This window comes from Accipiter gentilis, chromosome Z, assembly GCF_929443795.1.
Source record: "Accipiter gentilis chromosome Z, bAccGen1.1, whole genome shotgun sequence".
Classification (NCBI taxonomy): Eukaryota; Metazoa; Chordata; class Aves; order Accipitriformes; family Accipitridae; genus Astur; species Astur gentilis.
The window spans coordinates 75,369,832-75,393,296 of NC_064919.1; the positions used below are offsets into that span (position 1 = coordinate 75,369,832).

At 53.9% G+C, this 23,465-nt stretch overlaps 3 protein-coding genes across 3 annotated transcripts in view; 2 read left to right on the forward strand and 1 right to left on the reverse strand.

The window, feature by feature from the left end:
* Positions 1-23,465, forward strand: part of NADK2 (NAD kinase 2, mitochondrial) — a 367,514-nt gene that overhangs the window by 6,830 nt on the left and 337,219 nt on the right. The window lies entirely within an intron of this gene.
* On the reverse strand, positions 19,163-20,664 carry LOC126036573 (avidin-like). The gene is made up of 4 exons (XM_049796513.1): positions 20,524-20,664; positions 20,200-20,410; positions 19,590-19,710; positions 19,163-19,322 (listed from the first exon to the last, which is right to left on the reverse strand). The coding sequence occupies exons 1-4, from the start codon at positions 20,593-20,595 to the stop codon at positions 19,187-19,189; spliced, it is 540 nt and encodes a 179-aa protein (XP_049652470.1). The 5' UTR covers positions 20,596-20,664; the 3' UTR covers positions 19,163-19,186.
* Positions 21,603-23,451, forward strand: LOC126036552 (uncharacterized). The gene is given in 3 exon segments (XM_049796486.1): positions 21,603-22,256; positions 22,259-23,044; positions 23,047-23,451. Coding segments are annotated over 3 exon segments (1,446 nt in total). The 5' UTR covers positions 21,603-21,769; the 3' UTR covers positions 23,220-23,451.

Genomic DNA, 23,465 nt, shown 5'->3' on the forward strand with positions numbered 1-23,465 from the left:
AGCCTCGGACGCGTGTATCCTGGAGCCCAGCTCGTTCTCCCACCAACCAGTCACGTCGTACTGCGGGGGGAAAAGCAGATGCGTCCTTGGGGGCTGCCTGCACACAGACCCTACCCCTGCCCCCCAGGCTGAGCCCCCAACCCGCACCCCCCCCAGTGCCCATGGGGTGCCCACTCCAGCCCTGCCAGGGGAGCTGTGTGACCCCAGGACACATCTGCCCGTGCCTGTGGCGACGTGTGCTGCCTCGGCACCAGTGCACGGCACCAGTGCACGGCACCAGTGGGGAGCCCACTGGGATGGGCAGAGCCCTCGGGTTCATGGTGGGCTCCTGCACAGCCAAGGAAGTGGCACAGCCAGAGCCCTGCAGCAGCCCACCTGCAAGGCTCCAGCTCCGAGCACTGCCTGTCCTCTCCCACACTGCACCTCCCCGGGCAGGGACAAGCCACCGCCCTGGGGCAGGGTCCCCAGGTTACCCCTGCCCCAATTCCGCTGCATGTCCCTGGGAGTTGGGATCCCCACATGCATGCCCCCTTCACCAGGGAAGGCATGCCCATGCACATCTCTCCCGGCAACGTGGACAACCCCAGGTCATCCCCCACCCTCAGAGCAACCTGCTTGGCAGGAGCTCCCATCAGCATCCCACCTGGAGCTGGGGGTCCTCCTGCTGCTGAGGATTCCCTCCACGGATGGGTCTTCCATGAGTGTCCCTCCCCAGACCCTGGGACCGCCACGGATGCTCCCGTGCAGCCTCCCCCAGGGCTGAGCTTCCCACGCTGGGGATGGGGCCTGGAACAAGGATGGGGATGGGGTTGGGGATGGGGATTGGGATGGGGATGGGCAGGAACAAGGACAGCGATGGGAATGTAGGAATTGTTCCCTAGGGCTGCCCACTGACATGGCCCAGCCTGGGGGTCCCTGGCTGAGGGCTGTGCCTGGGGTTGACCCCTGTCCTGCAGGAGCCCCTGCACCCCAAACTGCCCCCTGGTCACTGCAGGGGATGGACAGAAGGACAGGGAGTCGCAAGGGCAGGGCAAGGGTCTGGGTGTGGGGATGGCTGGTGATCTGCAGTGGCTCCAGGGATTTAGCAGAGGAAGGAAGTGAACCTGCCCCAACAGCAGTAGAAAAACCTCAGGGCACTGCGGGCTGGAGGTGGGCAGCCCTGGTCATATGTACCAGGCAAGATCAAAAGGCATGCAGATGTTGGGGCAGGATCAGGCCAGCAACAGCCCATGTTGCTGCAGGCGAGCAGGATGGCTGCTGAAGCATCAAGGACAGGGCCATATGGGAAGCGGGGCCGGGGTGTTTGGGACAGCTGAGATGCGGGGTGGGGCGGTGGCAGTGACACTGTCAGTGATGGCTTCCTATGGTTTTGCTTTCTGTTTCTGTTCCCCTGTCTAGCAAGCAGGCTGCTTACACCACCTCCTATGTCGTGGGCTGCCTTCTTGGGACGCAGCAAGAGCCGGGGAACTTGCAGCTGTGGGGATGATGGAGGGACAGAAGCGAAGTCTTACTGCCCGGTCCCACATGGCTCTTGGTGACCCTGCGTCGCCCTGTGGGGTCCCCCCACCAGGGCTCTCAACCTCATCCTCCCACCCCCACTGGGGTCCCGAGGCTTTAACCTCACAGTTTGGAGAAGCATTTGGGGACCTGCTCGCGGTGCTGGTGACAGCCACAGCGGGTGTTTGGGGAGGGTGGGTGCAAGAACGAGCCCAGCGTGGTCAGGGCAGTGCCAAGGATGCCAGTGCGCAATGTGGCTGGACTGAGGACCTGCGTGTGGAAGGCGGAGGTGAGGATGAGGGTGCAGGGGTGAGGATGAGGATGCAGTGGTGAGGGTGAGGGTGCGGGCATAAAGACGAGTATGCAGGGGTGAGGATGAGGATGTGGGGGTGAGGATCAGCATGCAGGTGTAAGGGTGAGGATGCAGGGGTGGCTTTTGATCAAAAGCTGGACCCCCAGGCACGTCAGCCAGTTGGGCTTGGTCAGTATGGGCATACCCTGGACAGGCTCTGGTCCGTGCACTCGCCAGGAGCTGGGGGTGCTGAGAGCAGTCCCAGAGCCCAGCAGGGAAGGAGGGAGAGGAGCAGAGGCTGAGGAAGGCTGGCGGAAGGCGGGCACACTGTGAGAGGAAGAGGATGGTGGACAGGCCCTGACACTTTCCCAGGGCACTGTGTGCTTGCTGCCCCAAAGTCCCTGCCCCATCTGACAGTCTCTTCCCCCAGCACCTGTGCAGCCCCCAGGCAGCACGGTCCTTCCAGCCCTTCATGCCTCTCCCTGCCCACACAGCTTCTCCCCAGGGTGCTCAGGCGCACCTCAGTTAGGAGCTGCATGTTATGGATTAGGGAACTTGAGTTCCATTCACTCAGAAACTTTATGAGCTGCTGAAGTGATGAATTAGTGAGTTCATGTGTTAGATGGGTCTGTGCAAAGGGCATTGGGTCCTTGTTTGACATGTTTGCTTGCTTGCTTTCCTAATGAGCTGACAAAATAAAGTTAACATGCAGGTGATGTCGTCCTGTGAATCTGAGCACCCGAAAGGGGTGTTTTTCTGTTCTACCTTCCGGCTGATCAGGTGGGAAATACAGGCATATGTACATAGATACAGCAGGGATCCCTCCCGTATCTGGCCTTAGCCACGCAGTCTGCCCAGTAGCTGCCCCTGGAGTCCCAGGTCCTTCCTCTGGTCCCTCCAGTATCCAGCCTGGACTTTGGACCACCCCAACACCGCAGGCTCCCAGCTTGTGACCATGCTCCCCTCTGTGGGGGCTGGCACCCAGCCCTGCCCCATATGTGCTCCCAGGACCGAGCCCCCCCACCCAGAGCAGTAGCTTGAAATGGAGTTTAATGGGAACACAGGGCAGACTGGAGTGCAGAGATGCAGGAGCAGGCCAGGTGAGCTTGCTGACTTGCCTGCATGCAGCCTTCACTGGCCCCTGGCCGTGGGGCATCCTTCTGCTCCGCACCAGGGATGCTGCCTGGGGCCACCCACCGCAGGGCCCCTGCAGATACCCCAAGGGGGTGCACAGGCAAGAAGGCATCTGCTGAGGCCCGAAGCTATGGCCAGGAAGTGGGATTACCCAGCTGCTGTCCTCCCCTTGTCCCCCAGCCCCATCCCTCCCAGCGCCCCAAACCACTGCCCTGCCCTCCCCCAGCCACCACCTCCCTCCGCCCATGGCCACAGAGTGGCTTCTTGCACCCCAGGGACACATGGGGCACTGCTCTCTGCCAGGCAGAGAAAGGTTTATTCGGCACCATGTGTGGGGGCAGCAAGCTTTGAGAAGGGGAGGCCCCACCGGCAGGCTCCTGGGAGGCACTGGGAGGCAGCAGGGCAAGGTGAGGGTGTGTTTCCTGGCCAGAATGCTGGGAGCAGGCGGGATGCCAGCCAGGTACCGGGGCAGCAGACAGCCCCAGGGATGCAGGTGAGACAGCAGGGTGCAGGCAGCTGGGGTCCCCATCCCTATCACTTGATGCGGGTGAAGATGGAGGTGCCGACTCTGCAGGGAAACCGTGTCAGCAGGAGGGGAAGGAGGGATGCGGGGTAGGAGGGCAGGAGCAGGGCTTACCTGGTGGCTTTCCAGGTGTCCCTGCGGGACGGGACCTCTTCCCACAAAAGCCATGTGGTTTCCAGTGTCTCCTTCCCACGGCGGTCCACAAAGCACTGGCCCACAAAGGCGGTGGTGGAGTCTGGCGGGGTTCAAGTGGGGCAGAGGGGGCTCAGAGCCTATGCCTCCAGACAGGGGAACCTGGGCTACCTGATCCTGGCAGACAGACAGACAGGCAGACACCCCCCACCACATGCCCTGGACAGACAGATGGACCTCCCTGCCACCCGTCCCAGACAGACAGCCCTCCCCGACCACGTCCCATGGCAGGACCAAGTGCATGTGGCCAGCCTGTGGCCACAGCCAGTGTTTCCCTGGGTGCCCCAGAGGGTGTGGGGGACCAGCTGAGGTGGCACCCCGCTTCCAGCACGGGCAGGGGATCGCTGGCTGCCCTGGGATGCCGTGCCGGGTACCGCTGTACCTGCGAACTGCCACTGCACGGTGAAGCCGAAGGTGGGCTGCCCCTTGGCACTGGGGTGCTGCTGGGCCCCTTGCAGGGGTGACACCAGGATCTGCTTGTTGGTGGCCGCCACAGCGGTGTGGTAGGAGCCCGAGAAGGTCCCGGCTGCGTCCAGAGCTGAGAGGGTCATGTTGGAGCCTAGCTCGTTCCTCCACAGGCCCTGCAGGTTGCACTGGGGACCGGGGGTGTGGAATGATTGCTGGAGGTGACTTATCGATACGGCCACCTCTTAAGAGAAGGTAAACCTCCAGTGCAGAATATGGTGGACGTGCAATGAATCGGTTCCATAATAATTCCCTGAGCAATATAACCTGCAACCTTAGATGGTAGCAATGCCAGGGGAGCTTGGTGTGCTGACTCTGAGAGAAAGAACATGGAGGGTGGAGTGGCATGGAAGCACCGCAGCCAGACTCTACGACCTCACCGCAGGGATGGGAACTGGATGGTACTATGGAACTGATAAACCACATAGTTGTTAACTCTGAGCCAGCCCTGGACCTGCAGTTAATCATTTTCTGTCAAAATCATGTCCTCTGGGTGAACTCTGCTCATTAAAAGCTTATTATAATACCAAAACACACCTCCATCCCAAAGGCTACCCGCCTCTGAGGTGTGACCACTCCTCACTGAGCGTGCGCTCTGAATTTTATCTAGCATGTACCTTTAAAAGTAAAGCGAGGAGATTGTATACCAATCATGGTAAAGGTATGTATGAATAGAGTCACTCAAGCTCCACCTGAAAGTCGGAAAATAGTATAAAAGACCTTAATAAAGGGGGGCTGTTAGGAAAGATATTATCATGGACAAATTGGAAGGACACCGATGACTTCTGGGATCCCTCGATGGTCTGAGCCTCTCTTCCCCTCCATAGGGACACCTATTGGGTGAGATTCAAACACTGGACTATACCGAGTGCTTTCCCGGGAAACTTAGAAACCTTTACAACTCTTTTCTTCCATCATTTAGTGTGCTTGTGGTTGACTGTATCATTATTTGCATGTGCTTTGCAGACTGTGTATTTATCACCAGCAATCCAAAAAAAGCTGTACTCCCATCACTTTAATAAACGGTACTATTCATTAAAATCTAGCTGTGACAGTTCATTGAATGCAACTAAAGTCTGGCCATTCTAGTTTGTTGAACGTGACTAGTAGAAAGTACAGTGTGCTAATAGTGCATCCCTAATCATTATAGTTCGATATATATGGAACTTGACTGGACTTCGAGCATTGAATTGGGCATCACTCAGAATCTAAGCCTCGTTGTCCCCAGCCCCTCTGATACCTGAGCATAAGCTGGAACACAAGGGGGTTTATCTTCTGCCAAATGTCATCACCCTTTAATGCAACAGGGGCTCATGTGGGTGCCCTGGGCAGCACCGAGCCACAGCCCCCCCTCCAGCTTGCCTGGGCAGTGGCACGGCTCCTCTCCACAGTAGCTGGGACCGGTGGCATGGGCACTGTCTGGGCCAGGACCTCTCCCTCCCGTGGCAGGGCAGGGCAGTGCAGAACTGGGGGTGCTGGACACCCCCCCTACCCCCCCGTTCGAGGGGTAGGTGACCAACACTGCCCAGAGACAGCACAGCCAGAGCTGGCAGCCCCCTCTGTCACGCACGTTGCACCCTGGGATGGCACGGCATGGCACAGCACAGCACAGCACGGCACAGCAGGGCACAGCAGGGCAGGAGCGTGCAGCCCCCCAACACAAACACCGTGTGCTGGGATGGCACAGCACGGCATGGCACAGTGAAAGCATGCAACCCCCTCGGCCGTGCACACTGTGCCCCAGGATTGGCACGGCATGGCACAGCAGGGCACGGCGCAGCAGGGCACAGCAGAGCGTGGCACAACGCACTGTGGCAAAGCACAGTGCGGCACAGCACGGCATGGCACGGCACAGCATGGCACCAGACAGCACAGCAGGCCACAGCAAGAGCAGGCAGCCCCTTGACCTTTCACGCTGCACCCCAGGGTTGGCATGGCACAGCACGGCACAGCCAGGACATGCAGCCCCTTCTCCAGCCACCCTGCACCCTGGGGACCACACGGCACGGCACGGCATGGCACGGCAGCAGCGAGCAGCCCCCAGCCGGGCACTGGCCCCCGGGTTGCCCTTGCCTTCCTGTTGCGGAGGATCCACAGGGGAAATCACGCACAGACCAATGTGATCAAGTGAAGCCCATTTACTACAACTTTTAGCACAGTTCTATACCTTATGTGCTTGTGCACGCGCCTTGTACAATACTCTAATTGGTCCAATGCCCCGGTTCACGCGACACTACCTTATCCTCCATTGGCTGTGCAAGCTTCTTCACGAGGTGTCCAGCAGTTACTTGTCTCATTCTTCGGCATCCAGGAGGTGCTTGTCAGGCTCTTCTTATCTTCCTTTTTCCCAGCGTACAAGGGCACAGCGTCCTTGTCTGCTCCTGCACTTTGTCAACGTATGCTTTGTTCCCACCTAACGGCTGGATTGCTCACATGCCCTCGCCCAGCCAAGAAATCCTCAACAGTTCCCCCTTTTTGTTTTTGAGCAATCTAGGCTTGCGTAATAACTTGGGATGCCATTTTTTCTTAACAAGCTGAACAAGGTAAAATTATTACAATAGCTATAATCACAATAACTACAACAATGCCCATAATTCTTTGAGCCAACCCGTTACCCCTAATGACCCAGACCATGAGGACTATGAGGAAGATGAACCATCCGTACATTCTTGTGCCATCTTGCTCCACGAACTCAGCCCAGCAATCGGTAGGTGCCAGCTTTCCGTGGGCGTCCCCACAGAGGCAACGATGGCCTCACCGTACACCAGCCCGATGCTCTTCGGAAAATCCCGGTATTTATACATTTGTAGAGGAACGGGTTTTAGCACACGTGGCCAGCGGGTGCCAAAAGTCCGCCTCGGTTGCAATCTATGACGCATGTGCTCGCTGGCCAGGCGCGCTGCACGAGTCATAGCCATCTTGTCTATTGGTTCGTGGGCTTTACGATACAGTTGCGATGCACAGAGAATCTTGACCTGTTATGTTAGCCAAGGTGACCGATACATTAGTTTTTGGCTGAGGTAGTATTCATATTGCCGCATCATCTATGATGCTCCAGATGATGATGGTCGTGCAAATCGAACAGGAGTCCGTCGTGGGCCTGTAGCTGTGGAAACACAATCAACCTCGTTCCCAGGTTATTAATGGAAATAGACCTTACCCCTGATTTTGGCTTTAACTAACTTTTACATTTACCCCACACTGTCTTCCCGTAATCACACTATGTTTAATCAAATTATGCTTAACATACTTTTTACCTGAAGCAAGTTCTATATACAATAAGGCACACTGTTCTAAGTCCTCTACAAGTGATACTCTATTAATAGTCGGAATCTGGCGGATCACCCGCCGGTGCCATGCCACTTGCCATTGGGACAATTCCGGGTCCAGCATCAGTGCGAAGCCATGGCTTGACCCACTTAGCCGGGATCTCCCAGTAAGTTTTACTTCTGTTGATCCGCACCATTTCCCGGATTCTGGGTCCTTATACATTACCATGATTGCCGTACTTTGTTGCGTCCTTTCTGCCTGTAAAAGAACATGATGCACTACCATTGGTGGGTCTTTGTGATCACCTGTCAATCTAAGATAATTTAGCACAAATAAGGCTTTGGCCAATCGTTCCTCTGGGAGTAAGCCCTGAGTTCCCCCCTTTTGTTTTTGCAGCATGTTCTTTAGGGTCTGGTTGGCCCATTCGACAATAGCCTGTCCTGTGGGAAGATGTGGAATACCGGTACCATGGTGAATTCCCCACAAGTTACAAAATCGAGCAAATCGTGTAGAACCATAGGCTGGGCCGTTGTCCGTCTTAATTTCTTTAGGCACCCCCAGCACTGCAAAAGAAGCGTGAAGATGTCATTCAATATGTAAGGCCTTTTCTCCAGTTCGTGCCGTGGCCCACACGGCAGCAGGATAGGTATCAATACACACATGCACAGAACGCTTTGCACCAAACCACGTGACATGGGTGACATCCATTTGCCACAACTGCAATGGCAAAAGACCTCGTGGGTTAACCCCACAGCCCAAGCCCAGCCCTTCCTTTTGACGATCGGGGCATGCTTTAACGATACCTTGGGCATCAGTAAGTGGTAAGTCAAATTGCTTTGCTAACATCCTAGCGGGTTGGTGCAAGAACGCATGTGATTGAGATCTATAATTAACAAATCCCATTCTTCTGGAGGCGTAACTGGAGACGGCAAACCTGGCTGCAGGGCTCCCATACTATGCATCACCGCATTCCTAGCTCTGAGATCATGTAACAGTCTCCATGTCCCACTTTTCTTGGGAATGGTAAATATTGATGTATTCCATGGACTAGTAGAAGGAACAACATGTCCCGCTCTCAACTGGTCCTCAACTAACTCTTGTATTTTTAGCAGCCTTTCAGAATTTAGCAGCTACTGATCAATCCAAACAGGCTCATCTGTTTTCCAGCTAATTTTCAGGATTGGCTGCCCCTCAGTGACGGCTCCTAAAAGGATGGGTCACTAACATTGCCTTCATTTGGCTCAATAAATCACGGCCTATGAGGCCAAACAATTCAGTTGGGGTAGTCATGATATACGGACGCATCGTAACGTGTTCACCATCGGGGAACACAAATGGGTAATCGGTAGCTGACTTACTAAGGTGGCTTGTGTGCCCCCATCCCTGCAATACCAAAATTTGGATTGATCAATGGCCATGATGGAGGCCAAATGCATCGTGAAATAATCGTAACATCAGCTCCTGTATTGATTTTCATCGGTTTCTTGACGATAACTCCATCAGGCCCTTCCAATTGCACTACTGTCGTGGTTTCAGCCCAGCCGGTAACAAAGGACCACGCAGCCGCTCGCTCACTCCTCCGCCCCCCTCCGGTGGGATGGGGAGGAGACGGAGGAGAGAAAAGAAAAAGAAAACTGGAACCTCGGTGGTTGAGATAAAGGCAGGTTACTGGGACAAACACAAAGAAAAATTACAACAACAACAACGGTACTAATGAAAAAGTATACAAAAAGAGTGATGCACAGTGCAACTGCTCACCACCCCGGACCCGACGCTCCGCCACTTCCCCCACCGAAAACCGAGACCACCCCCCGGCCCGCTCCCCATTTATATACTGAGCATGATGTCACATGCTATAGAATAGCTCCTTGGCTAGTTCAGGTCAGCTGCCCCGGCTATGCCCCCACCTCCCAGGTTCCTGTAAAACTTAACTCTATCCCAGCTGAACCCAGGACATTATCCACCCCTTATTCTATACCATCTACATCATGCCCAGATCTTAACATTTTTCTAATCGACCACTACTACTTTCCTTGTCTTATATAGAAGTATATGGACTCCCCCCCGCCCCGACCTCGCACACACACACACATGGTGTTCCTTTAGCCTATGGGCTATCCCTCTAATGTGTCCATCGATTTGGGGGCTCTATCTGTTGTAACAGTTCTTCAGGATAAGAGAGAGATGGTGTGAGATGTTGGGTTGTTGTATGCTGCCTCTGGAACTTGTGGCTAGTACATTTGGTGCAACTCATGCCCTTGGTCTGCAGGTCGAGGATGTTGATCTTGAGGAAATTGCTGGGTGCCAGTTCAAGTTCTATCGCTGTTGTACTTGGCTCAGTTTCAAAAGTCCATCCTGTAGTCATTTAGATAATTCTCACAATAATACCCTTGATATGGCATACAGACACTATAGATACAATGACATGCATTGGCAGGTTATTTAGCAGTTAAATATCACACAGCCCAATTCACTGGCTATTCTCTCCCAAAATCAAATCTCCCTGAGGTACACATCGAACTTCCCCATCCTTCTGCATCACCCACCAGGTGTACCCAGGTCCTTGAGCAAAAACAACCCCTTGAATGGGTTTGCCTCTGCTTGAGGGAGGACAAACCCAGACTGTCTTTCCTAACATACTCCTCATGCGCACTACAGGGACTTTATCCCCTTCTACAGTATGTGGAACTCTTGGTTGGGCGGGGCCAGCCCGATTGGTGGATCCTCTAGTATTAACTAACCAGGTGGCTTTTGTTAAATGTGTATCCCAATGCTTGAAAGTTCCACCCCCCATCGCTCTCAATGTAGTTTTCAGCAGTCCATTGTAGCGTTCAATTTTTCCAGAGGCCGGTGCGTGATAAGGGATGTGATATACCCACTCAATGCCATGTTCTTTGGCCCAGGTGTCTACGAGGTTGTTTCAGAAGCGAGTCCCGTTGTCCGACTCGATTCTTTCTGGGGTGCCGTGTTGCCATAAAATTTTCTCTTCAAGGCCCAGGATAGTGTTCTGGGCGGTGGCATGGGACAGAGGGTATGTTTCCAGCCGTCCAGTGGTTGCTTCCACCATTGTAAGCACATGGCACTTGCCTTGGCGTGTTTGTGGGAGTGTGATATAGTCAATCTGCCAGGCCTCCCACTGTTTATATTTCAGCCATCGCCCTCCATGTGACAGGGGGTTTTGCCGCTTGGCTTGCTTAATTGCAGCACATGTTTCACATTCATGGATGACCTGTGCGATAGTGTCCATGGTCAAGTCCACCCCTCGATCTCGAGCCCATCTATATGTTGCATCTCTTCCCTGATGGCCTGAGGTATCGTGGGCCCACTGAGCCATAAATAGCTCGCTCCTACGTTGCCAGTCCGGGTGCACCTGAGACACTTCAATCTTGGCGGCCTGATCCGCCTGCTGGTTGTTTTGATGTTCTTCAGTGGCTCGACTCTTGGGTACATGAGCATCTACGTGACGTACTTTTACCACTAGCTTCTCTATCCGAACAGCGATATCTTGCCACAGTGCGGCAGCCCAGATGGGTTTACCTCTGCGCTGCCAATTGCCCTTCTTCCATTGCTGTAGCCACCCCCATAGGGCATTTGCCACCATCCATGAGTCAGTATAGAGATAGAGCACTGGCCACTTTTCTCTTTCAGCAATGTCTAACGCTAGCTGGATGGCTTTCACCTCTGCAAACTGACTCGGTTCACCTTCTCCTTCAGCAGTTTCTGCGACTAGTCGTGTAGGACTCCATACAGCAGCCTTCCACCTCCGATGTTTTCCCACAATGCGACAGGACCCTTCAGTGAACAGGGCATATTGCCTCTCATTTTCTGGCAGTTTATTATACAGCGGGGCCTCTTCAGCCCGTGTCACCTCCTCCTCTGGCGACATTCCAAAATCTTTGCCTTCTGGCCAGTCCGTGATCACTTCTAACATTCCTGGGCGACTGGGGTTTCCTATGCGAGCCCGCTGTGTGATCAGTGCGGCCCACTTACTCCACGTGACGTCGGTAGCGTGATGTGTAGAGGAGACCCTCCCTCTGAACATCCAGCCCAGCACTGGCAGTCGGGGTGCTAAGAGGAGCTGTGTCTCAGTACCAACCACTTCTGAGGCGGCTCGAACTCCTTCATATGCTGCCAAGATCTCTTTTTCAGTTGGAGTATAGCGAGCCTCGGATCCTCGATATCCCCGACTGCAAAACCCCAGAGGTCGGCCTCGGGTCTCCCCAGGTGCTTTCTGCCAAAGGCTCCAGCTGGGGCCATTCTCCCCAGCTGCAGTGTAGAGCATATTTTTAATATCTTGTCCTGTCCGGACTGGCCCAAGAGCTACTGCGTGAACAATCTCCTGCTTAATCTGTTCAAAGGCTTGTCGTTGCTCAGGCCCCCATTTAAAATTGTTCTTCTGCTGAGTAACTTGGTAGAGAGGGCTTACAATTTGACTGTAATTTGGAATATGCATTCTCCAAAACCCCACAACACCTAAGAAAGCCTGTGTTTCCTTTTTATTAGTCGGTGAGGACATAGCTGCTATTTTGTTGATCACGTCAGCAGGGATCTGACGACGCCCATCTTGCCATTTTACTCCTAAGAACTGGATCTCCTGCGCAGGTCCCTTGACCTTACTTTCTTTTATGGCAAAACCAGCCTTCAAAAGGATTAGGATTATTTTCTTCCCCTTCTCAAAAACTTCTTCTGCCATGTTGCCCCATACGATGATGTCATCAATATATTGCAGGTGCTCTGGAGCTTCACCTTTTTCTAGTGCAGCCTGGATCAGTCCATGGCAAATGGTGGGGCTGTGTTTCCACCCCTGGGGCAGTCGATTCCAGGTGTACTGGACGCCCCTCCAAGTGAAAGCAAACTGAGGCCTGCACTCCGCTGCCAAAGGAATGGAGAAAAATGCATTAGCAATGTCAATTGTGGCATACCACTTAGCTGCCTTTGATTCCAGTTCATATTGAAGCTCTAACATATCTGGCACAGCAGCGCTCAGCGGTGGCGTGACTTCATTCAGCCCACGATAATCTACTGTTAGTCTCCATTCCCCATTGGATTTCCGCACGGGCCTTATGGGACTACTAAAGAGTGAGTGAGTCTTGCTGATCACTCCTTGGCTCTCCAATTGGCAAATCAGCTGATGGATGGGGATCAGGGAGTCTCGGTTGGTGCGATATTGCCGCCGGTGCACTGTCGTGGTAGCAGTTGGCACCTGTTGTTCTTCAACCTTCAGCAACCCCACAACCGAAGGGTCTTGGGAGAGACCCGGCAGGGTAGACAGCTGTTCAATCTCCTCCGTCTCCAATGCAGCTATACCGAAGGCCCAACGGTACCCTTCTGGGTCCTTGAAATACCCCCTCCTGAGATAATCTATACCAAGGATGCACGGGGCCTCTGGGCCAGTCGCAACGGGGTGTTTATGCCACTCATTCCCGGTTAGACTCATTTCAGCTTCCAATACGGTTAGCTCTTGGGATCCCCCTGTCACACCAGAGATACAGATGGGTTCTGCCCCTTTATAACTTGATGGCATTAGGGTACATCGTGCACCAGTGTCCACTAGAGCCTTCTATTCCTGTGGGTCTGATGTGCCAGGCCATCGAATCCACACTGTCCAGTAGACTCGGGTGTCCCTCTCCTCCACCTGGCTGGAGGCAGGGCCCCTCTAATCCTGGTTAGAATATCCGTTACTCACTTTCTGCACACGTGAATCGGAAGTCCCTTCAAGGGGATCAGAAATGAGATCAGCCCATCTACTACTGCGTCTGGGGGACTGCTCACGGGAAACTGGAGCAGCGGTTTTCCAAGAAGAATTCTCTTTCCTGGTTGCTTTTTCTCGCAACTCCTGTACCCGTGCATCCAAGACTGAGGTAGGTTTTCCATCCCACTTCCTCATGTCCTCTCCATGGTCACGCAGGTAAAACCACAGGTTAGCCCGTCGTGTGTACTTTCGTTCTCCTCTCTCTTGGGTAGAGGAACGCTTACTCCCAATAACTGCGATGCGGGCCCGTACAGGTGAGGAGGAGGACAGATCTACTTTGAATTGCTGGAACTCTCGGGACGACCCCTCTACAGCTGAGACACAGGCCCGTAGGGAGGAAGAGAGACTTCCCTCGTCTTGCCGGAGTTGGACAGCCAATTCATCCACCGTTTGTCCATAGCCTTCTCTCCAGGACATCACTGCCAACGAGTTGGCATAGGTTGCTGGTGCACTTCGCAGAAACTTCCGCCACATGGGTTGTGTGCGTTGGACCTCATCTGGATCTGTGGGTGACTGCGCATTTTCTGGATCATTATAAATCACCTCCAGCACGGCTAATTCTCTCAGGTACTGAATCCCTCTCTCCATGGTGGTCCACTTGCCTTGGTGACATGTAACTTCATCCCCGAAGGGGTACCTTTCCTTTACACCTAACAGAAGTCGCCTCCAGAGGCTGAGGACTTGTGTTTTTCTCCCAATCGCCTTGTCGATGCCCCCTTCCCTAGACAGAGATCCCAACTGCTTAGCTTCTTTACCCTCTAATTCCACACTACTAGCCCCACTATCCCAGCATCGGAGCAGCCAGGTAACAATGTGCTCACCTGGGTGGCGGCTAAAATCTGTTCGCATGTCACGCAACTCACTCATGGATAGGGATTGGGTAATTATTCCAGGTTCTGGCTCTTCCTCCTGTTCTCGCGATGACCCTGGTTCATCTTCATCTCTCACTAAGCGAACTGATTTCTTTGTGCGTTTCTTTTTCTGTACAGGGGCGACTGATACTGGCACAGGTTGGTTCTCTGGTTTAGCTGCAGTGTCTGTCACCGGGGTAGGGGTAGTCGTGGTACCTGTTGTCGTGGTAGGGGCAGCCACGGTGCTTGTTGTCGGGGTAGGGGCAGCCAAGGTGCCTGTTGTCAGGGTTTGGGTAGCCACGGTGCATGTTGTCCTGGTTTCCATCTTTTCCCCCTTTTCCCCCTGAGGGTGCTGCATAATATCAAGCAGTGTTTGGTAGATACTGGCCAGGGCCCAGCACAGTGCAGCGAGTTGTACGTCTTTGGAATAGCCACAGCATTTGTCTTTCAAATATTCTACCACTTCATGAGGGTTCTGTAGTTGTTTGGGAGTGCACTTCCAAGCCACTGGAGGTGAGAAGTTCTCTAGATACCTGCCCATATCCTCCCACATGCCGTGCCACCCATGAATATCCAGCTTTGGGGCCGATCTCTGGGCGGTCCTCTTAAAGAGCCTTTTTGTAGCCCTAAACAAGACCTGAAAAATATTCAGGAGGCATAGCACTAACAGCACGCTGGCTTGCGCATCCCAAGGATATTCAAAATTCTCGAAAGCTGTTGTAATTAGTCGGAAGGAGGAAAGGGAGGCGAATGGATGGCGGGGAGTATCCCCCCCTAACTTCCCCATGGATGGGGTGTAATTACCAATAAAATCCGACAGAAGGTGCCCAAAGTATGGAAATGTTATCACTGCCTCATACAGATACCAGTTTAACCTCACGACCAGCGATGTAATAATTTCGTAAGTCGACATTGCCCAGTACAGCAAAATGATAATCCCAATCACTCTCCCAGAGATGAGATACGCAACTACAGGCAATACATAGAGCATATAAGAGCTTACAAAACGCCACCATGTAAACAAATGAAACAACATTGTGACTAACATCTATTTATCCAAGAAATGCGTTTGACAAATTTGTTTCAACACGCTCTGGCCAGATCTGTCGTTATCTCAACCCTTCTGCCCCACGTTGGGCGCCAAAAAAGGACTGTCGTGGTCTCAGCCCAGCCGGTAACAAAGGACCACGCAGCCGCTCGCTCACTCCTCCGCCCCCCTCCGGTGGGGTGGGGAGGAGACGGAGGAGAGAAAAGAAAAAGAAAACTGGAACCTCGAGGGCTGAGATAAAGGCAGGTTACTGGGACAAACACAAAGAAAAATTACAACAACAACAACAACGGTACTAATGAAAAAGTATACAAAAAGAGTGATGCACAGTGCAACTGCTCACCACCCCGGACCCGACGCTCCGCCACTTCCCCCACCGAAAACCGAGACCACCCCCCGGCCCGCTCCCCATTTATATACTGAGCATGATGTCACATGCTATGGAATAGCTCCTTGGCTAGTTCAGGTCAGCTGCCCCGGCTGTGCCCCCACCTCCCAGGTTCCTGTAAAACTTAACTCTATCCCAGCTGAACCCAGGACAACTACCTTTTCTGGTTTACCCCTTGTTGTGTCCATGGCAAAGTATACCTGCGGTTTCCCTGTGGAGCCGAATCCGCCATCTCCACGTTGTACTTCACCTGGGTTCGGAACACACGTCCTGAATGGAACTAATTGTGCTATTCTGGTACCTTTAGGAATAGAAACAGGAGGGATTAAATCATGAATCATAATTCTTCCACAGTCCCACAATAATCTGCATCAATAAGCCCTGGGACTACTAGAATTCCTCCTAGAGCTGTTGAAGATCGCCCCATTAAAAATGCACTGAGTCCAAACCCCAATGGTCCCTTTATGTTGGATGTGTACTGCGGTTTCCACATCCACTCCGGAGCTTCCTGCAGTGGCGGATCTGGTGGTTGCGAGGCTGCCTGAGGGCTGGCAGCCCAAGCCCCTTGCATTCGTGTCGTTGCGTGAGGGGCCTTCACGGTCGGTGTGAATTTTCCCTGCTTCCTGTATTCTTGGTGGTATGGTTATCTTTCTTACACTTGTTGCAGCACTTACTGTTGGCAGTAACCGTACATTTGCTCCTAATGTGACCACGTTTGCCACAGTTAAAACACTTGACCGAGGGTGTCTTACTGGCCTTGTGCTTCTTTGTAGCTCCTTGTAGAGCTGTGGCAGCATAGGCTACTTTCTGTGAGTCCACTGATCGATCCATGTATTCCATCATATCAACGACGTCTGCATTTTTCGGCAAATTACACAATGCTTTGCGTGTCTTTCCAGTAGCATTTTCAAAAGCGAGTATTTTGAACATGTTTTCTTTCATGCCCTCGTTCACGTCAGGGTGGTCATAGATTGCCCTATGCAGTCTATTAATAAGCTGTGCAAAAGGTTCGTTATACTCCTGTTTCACCTGGGTGAAAGCACGGCTGCGCATGTTGTCTGGTATGGTAAGAAAAGCTTGATACGCCAAGATCTGTGACAGATGACGAACCTCAGGGACACACCGTAACTGAGCGTTCCCTGATGCGAAGGGTCCAGTACCCTTCAGCATCTGCGTGGTTACTCCCCATAAGGGATCTGTTTGTTGTCGTGGTGTTGCTTGTTCCCTATCACAGAACGTCTCCCACTGCCGGAAAAACACTGACATTTGGGTGGGTGTCAAAACCAACTGTGCTAGCTGTTTAATATCTTGAGGTATCAGCGTATCAGCAGAAAAATGAAGTGCAGTATTTGGTGAGTTAACGCAGATTTGATTCCGTACTGGCTCACAGCATTCCTTAATCTCTCAATGACCTTCCAGTCAAACGCCTCCCATTTTTTCTGTCCATTTGATGCAATAACTGGGAATGCTTGGAGCATAGTCCCTTCTGTAACGGCATCTTTTATTACACCCCTCCAGCGTCTCTGCCTTTCTTCTGCAGCGGCTATTACAAGCGGCTCCGCGTCTACCGCGGGCGCGGCTGGTGTCACCGTCTCCGGTCCCGAGAGGCGGGATGGATGAACGGGCGGGGGCGGGGGCGCGGACGGTTCTGCCCGGGGTCCGGCCGCGGCCGCGGCGGGCGGCGGGCGCTCCATGGCCGGCTGACACGCGCCGGGGCAAACGGGCGGAGGGGGGGGCGGAGAGGGAGGGGAGGAGGGAGGGGGCGGAGGGGGTGGCGAGAAGGCGGGGGAGGGAGCGGGACTGGTACACGGCCAGAATCCTCATGCTCTTGCCTTCTCGGTTCATCCTTTCGGGAGGATCCTTTCTCCCTCACTTCTGGCTCTCCCGACCGTGCTGCCATTTTTTGTAATTGGTGCACCACCTCCCTTGGGAGCTCTTCCGACCGTACTGTCCGTTTTTGTAATTGGCTCACCACCTCCCTTAGGAGCTCTTCCATCGCACTACCCGATGGAGATGGTTCCCTCACCCCCGCAACCTGTTTATCCGCATTGGTCACCCCCGAGTCTGTCGGGTTCGGATCTGTCGGGCGACAGTCGGCCCCCCCTAATTCCCCTCTTTCTTGTGGAGTAACAGACGGGGGAATTTTTTCGGCGCCAACGGCCTGGCTGGGTATAGGCAAAGGCTGCGCCTGTGCAGGCGTCTCAGCGTTAACAGAAATGGATGTCGGGGGGTGGAGATAGCTGTGTAGAGAATGTCCCCCCAACTCCAGCGGGGTAGGCTGACGCGGCAGCCGTGGAGGCAGCAGAGGGGTCACGGCCGCGCGGGCAGCGGCGGCTGCCTCCCGGTCCGCCCTCATCGCCTCCAGCATGTCTGGCATTACTTTCCCGAGCGCTGCGTATTTTTTCATCTCCTTCACCTTACCCCCCTTGCAGTTAGCAGCGTCCCACAGTGCCTTACCTATATTATCCCAGGTCGCTTCTTCAAATGCGACATTTACATTCGGGAGAAGTTCCTTCTCCCAGGCCCATAAAAGTAACCCCTTTAACACAGAACTATCGAATTTCAGTCCTCTCTCAGAGAGAAAATTACGAAGGAGCTTTAGGACTGCTTCCTGCCTTTTGTCCAACCCCATCTCCTTCTCCGACCGCTCACCTAATCAGGGCGAGATTCAAGCTTCCGCGCGTCTCCTCGTTTTCCCAGCTCAGGGCGAGATTCACACTTAGGCGCGTCCCAGCTCAGCTGAAGCTCACGTCGTGCTTCCCAGCGTGGCTGAAGCTTCTGCCGTCCTGCCGGGGCAGCAGGAACACTCTCGGCCGGCTCCTCCGCTTCCTCGTCGGTTCAGCTGCACCAGAAATTCCCATAGAGACGATAAAGTGCTGATCTGAGGGTCCCTGTTCGGGCGCCAAATGTTGCGGAGGATCCACAGGGGAAATCACGCACAGACCAATGTGATCAAGTGAAGCCCATTTACTACAACTTTTAGCACAGTTCTATACCTTATGTGCTTGTGCACGCGCCTTGTACAATACTCTAATTGGTCCAATACCCCGGTTCACGCGACACTACCTTATCCTCCATTGGCTGTGCAAGCTTCTTCACGAGGTGTCCAGCAGTTACTTGTCTCATTCTTCGGCATCCAGGAGTTGCTTGTCAGGCTCTTCTTATCTTCCTTTCTCCCAGCGTACAAGGGCACAGCGTCCTTGTCTGCTCCTGCACTTTGTCAACTTATGCCTCGTTCCCACCTAACGGCTGGATTGCTCGCATGCCCTCGCCCAGCCAAGAAATCCTCAACACCTTCCTGCCAGCAGTGGCACAGGGGCTGAGCAGGGCCAGGGTGAGCGGGAGGCAGCGGCCGAAGCTCCCCGTGGCGGCAGCGGCGGTGGCCGTGTGCGGTGCCCGGGCTCTGCCTGCGCTGCTGCCCCTTGCCCGCTCGGCCCCTTTTATGGTGGAGGGGCCCGCGGACAGGCAGTGGCCGCCCGTGCTGGGCCTCCTGCCAAGGGTCACCCTGGTGGGAGACGGGCCACTAGCCACCACGCCAGACTGAGTGGGGTCCTGCTCCTCCGGGCAAGGCGGAGGTCCCGAGGGAGCACAGTGGGGCAAACTGGGGCTGCGACGGAGGAGCCCAGGCCATGGCAGGGGTCATGGTGGGGGACAGGCACCGGGCCTCGGGGATGGAGCCCGGAGAGGGCATGAGATGCCGTGGGGGACACACAGGGGAACACGGGCGCTGAGGCGCAACACGACAGGAGACGGGTGAGTGTTTGCTGCAAAGCTTTATTGAAAGCAGCAGTCGGCGGAGCAGAAGGAGCAGGATGCAGAGTCGTCGTCGTCGTCACTGGCCTGGGAATCCCCTTGCTCCCAGCTACACTCCTGCCGGGGGCGCAGGCGGGTGAAGACGTTGGTGCCGACCCTGTGGGGACACAAAGGGAGGAGATGTAAGAGTGAGAAACGCAGCCTTGCTGTGCCAAACGCCTGCCCGTCCCTGCCCCCCTGCTTCCTCCCCCAGCATTTGCACCTCCGAGGGACCCGCAGGGCGGCCGTGCACAAGCACCCCATCCTCAACCACCCCCGCACTGGCAGCAGCTCTGCCAGACGCTGAGCACCACGGGGTGGGAGAGTCCCGAACCCCTCTGGGGATGCTCAGGGGACCTGCGCAGGGCAGGAATGGGGGGCTCACCTGGTGGCCTTCCAATCGTCCTTGATGTTGTCCACATGTGACCGCAGGAGCCACATGGTCTTCAAAATCTCATTTCCCTTCTCATCCACAAAGCACTGGCCGGTGAAGACGGTGACAGAGTCTGCAGGGATGGGGTAGGAGATGGAGGGGAGAGTGGTCACGTTACCGAAAAAGCCAGTCAGTGCCAACCCATAGCCCTGCAGCTTGCCCCAGCACAGGGGGACAGTAGACCTGGGCTGTCCCTGCCCTCTGGGGACAGTAGTGATGGGGAAAGGAGGCAGAAGGCAACAGGGGGCTTGGGGTCTCATCTGGAGATGGGCAGACAGCAGCGGGCTTCAGCCCCCAGCACAACCTCTGCACCCTGGTACTGCGAGGTGACACCAGCCAAGGAGCTCTGGGGTCAAGGATGGGGGGCATGAGGGACACCACAGAGGATGGGAGAGCATTTGGGACACCACAGGGGAAGGCAGGGGATCAACAAGGACCCTGCAGGGAAGGGCAGAAGAACATCAGGGACATCACAGGGAGGGCAGGGGAGGTCTGGGGACATCACAGTGGAGGGCAGGGGAGCTCTGGGGACACTGCAGGGAGGCTGGGAAAGGAGAAGTACCTGAAAAGCTCCATTTGACAGTGAAGCCGAAGGTGGGATGCCTCTGCTGGTTCGGGCGGTGCTGGGATCCCCGGAGGAGTGACACCTGGATCTTGTTCGTGGTGGCTGTCACGGCCGTATGGTAGAAGCCCCAGAATTCGCCTTTTCCATTCACGGGCATGATGGTCATGTTGGAGCCCAGTTCATTCATCCAGCGCCCAGTCAGCACACACTAGAGCAGAAGGGACTCAGAGTTGGTGCTGCAGCACAGCCCAAGTGCGGGCATGGTGGCAGGCGTAGGCAACCCTTCCCACCCTGCCCCGTGGATCCCAGCCCTGCCATTACCTTTTTTGCAGAGTAGCCAGGAGCCACCAGCACCATGCCGAGTATCAGGAGGAGTGGAGTCACTTGCACCATCTCGACAGCAGGCAGAGAGCAGGTGTACACAGGGATGTCCTCCTTGCAGGGCTCTGCTGATGTGCCTGGTCTCTTGCCTTTTTATTGCTGCCAGATCTGTGGGTAGCAGCTCTGGCCAGGGCATTATGCAAATTTGCAGTTCCCACCTGTATGAGAGGTGGCTGCAGGCAAATATTTCCAGAAGCACCAGCTGGAACTGCACCTCCTTGCCTACACATCTGTAAGAGACTCTGTTGATTTGCTGACTCAACATCCTGTTTTTGTAGGGGACTACACACAAGATGTCCCTGAAGAAGCCACCACATGATGCCTGCTGAGCTGTGCTTGCCCACAAGCAAGGTGAGAAAACCACCATGAGCACCTGGGCATGCATCCATGGAGGAACAGGGGGCGGCACACAGGATAATGAGTTCTGTGGAAATGGGTGGACTTTTCAGAGAAACAGAGGGGACTGGAACAATAAAAAAGAACTGCGTACTCCCCTCTCGGCTGAAGAAACCCGGACTTGGAAAACATCTGAAGGACTGTAACATCTGGATCTGAAGGGAAGACACCTGGCTGGCAGCAGCAGAAGAACCTGACCCTCCATCACTGTCGTTGGAACCAACTCAGCGGGACGCTGCTGGCTTCGTGGTGGTGGTTAACTAGTCTTGCTACCTCTCTTCCGTTCTCTTGCTTAGGTCTGTCTCTTTTTCTTTTTCCTCCCTCTGTTCTATCGCAGTTATTGGTTGTTATAGAGAATAAAATTTGTAAGGTTGTACAGCATCTGACCTCGTTTGTGTCTTAATCTCGCTCTCGGGTTCATTGAACAACCTTCCCCGGTATTGGATCGGGACATTTTTAAATTGGCGTCACGGACAGGATCCCCAGAGATGAGAGTGCTGCACTACTTTGTTGTGGAACTTTTGGGTTAATGTGCAGTCTGGCTCCTGAGAGTGAGAAGGGGGAACTAGTATATTCACGCGTGGCCCTCTCAGGACGTAATCCTCCTTCAAGTTAGCGTGTGACGTTGAAGGTTGTGCTCTTGAGAGGGAGAAGGGGGGAATTCGGAACTATTGTGAGACCCTCTCAAGACGTTACCCCCTTCTAGTTGTGTTGATTTGTAAGTGTACAGTGTGTCCTTCTGAGAGAGACCCTCTCAGAACGCAGACCCCCTAATTTGTGTTAGAGAAAAATGGATGCTCGGGAAACTGTTGGTGTTTGTGATTCTGCACCCTCACGGGTTGAAGGAATAGAGAAACTATATGATCTTTTAGAGGACTACCGATCTTGCCCCTCAGTCCAGGGACAAGACGGGGTGAAAAACCACTGGTTTCAACCACAGAGTGTGGTGGATCGGATAAGAATCTTGCAGAAGGAAGCTAAGGTTAAAAAAGGGAAGGGAAAAGCAATAATTTGTGCAGTGCTGGGAGTGAGTCTGGCAGCCGCGATGGAAGAGAGGAAGCAGAAGTCTGGTCAAAGTGACATGATCAGAAGCCTGCAGAAGCAACTGCAAGAAAGTAAACAGTTGTTGGAGGAGGAAAGGAAACTTGTTAGGGTTTTAAAAAGAGAATTAAAGAATCAACTTTCGAGAGAGACGGAGGTAGACACGCCTCCTGTGGAGAAAAGGACACAGCAAATCTATCCTCAGAGGGATTTGCAAAGGGCAAAAGAGACCGTAGAGAGCCCCCCCGCGACGTGCGTCCAGTGATTAAAACCGAGTATGTGTATGAGGACAGTAGCGACGACCATCCTCAGGTTATCACTAAAGAAGCCCCATATACAGCAACTGAATTAGCAAAATTGAGAAAAGGTTTTTCAAGGATGGCAAAGGAATCTGAGACGGAGTACGTGTGGAGAGTGTCTTTGTCAGGAGGAGATGGAATCTTGTTGTCAGAGAAAGAAGCAGAAGAATATTGGGGTCCAGGTGTGTTTCTAACAACTGGTGATCACCGGGCCCCATGGTCATTGACTCAGAGAGCTGCGTACTGGGCTGGAGGGCTGAACCCTATGGAACGGGGAGATCCCCTTGCCATAACCGATACGGTGGATCAGCTGCTAGAAAGTGTGCAAAAGGCGGCATGTATCAGGATGATGTATGACCGGGAGCTCAAGCCCCATCAGGGCTCCCCGATAATGCTGCCTGTGGACCCAGAGAGGATGACTATTCTGATATGGGGGCTTCCTGACTCTCTGAGACCAATTGGGATCCAATTGCAAGGGAGAATTCTAAACACCCCCAATGGAGAAAGGACTATGTCCGTTCTGGAGGGGAGAATGTCCCCTGACCTTCGATGGCCAGGGGCATGGGGAGAGGTAGCTCAGGAATTGATTAACTTGGAGAGAAAATACGGCCCTGTTGGTGGATCGTCTCAAAGGACTGAAAACAAGATCGTACGGCGACTTAGTGGGCGGCTATTAGCCCCTGGAAGAGAGAGGCCCCTAAGTCGACAGGGACTATGGCAACTAGGGGTTCAAAAGGTGTTCCCTGGGACTTGATGGATGGGCTCTCGACCCAAAGACTGGAGGAGCTTGTGCAGAATTGGTCAGGGCAAAAGGCCATTTCCAAACCAACCCCTAGTGCCCCACCCTTGATAAGCCTGGAGGACGAGTCGACTAAGGAGGAGAAGGTGGCAGGAAACTAGATCTTCCACCCCCTGAAGGCGAGGGGGGAGGCGGAGGGTGGATGTTTGTTAGACAACTCACCTGCAATACAAAAGGAGATTTACTGATTACTATTGCTGTAGGACCAAAGAAAAGACCGGTGACCTTTTTAATTGATACTGGGGCACAAATTCCTGCGCTAAGGCGGACTAAAGCAGAACAATGCGGGATTTCGGCCCCATCTAAAAATCTGATTGTCTTAAATGCTTTTGGGAAAACCCAATCCA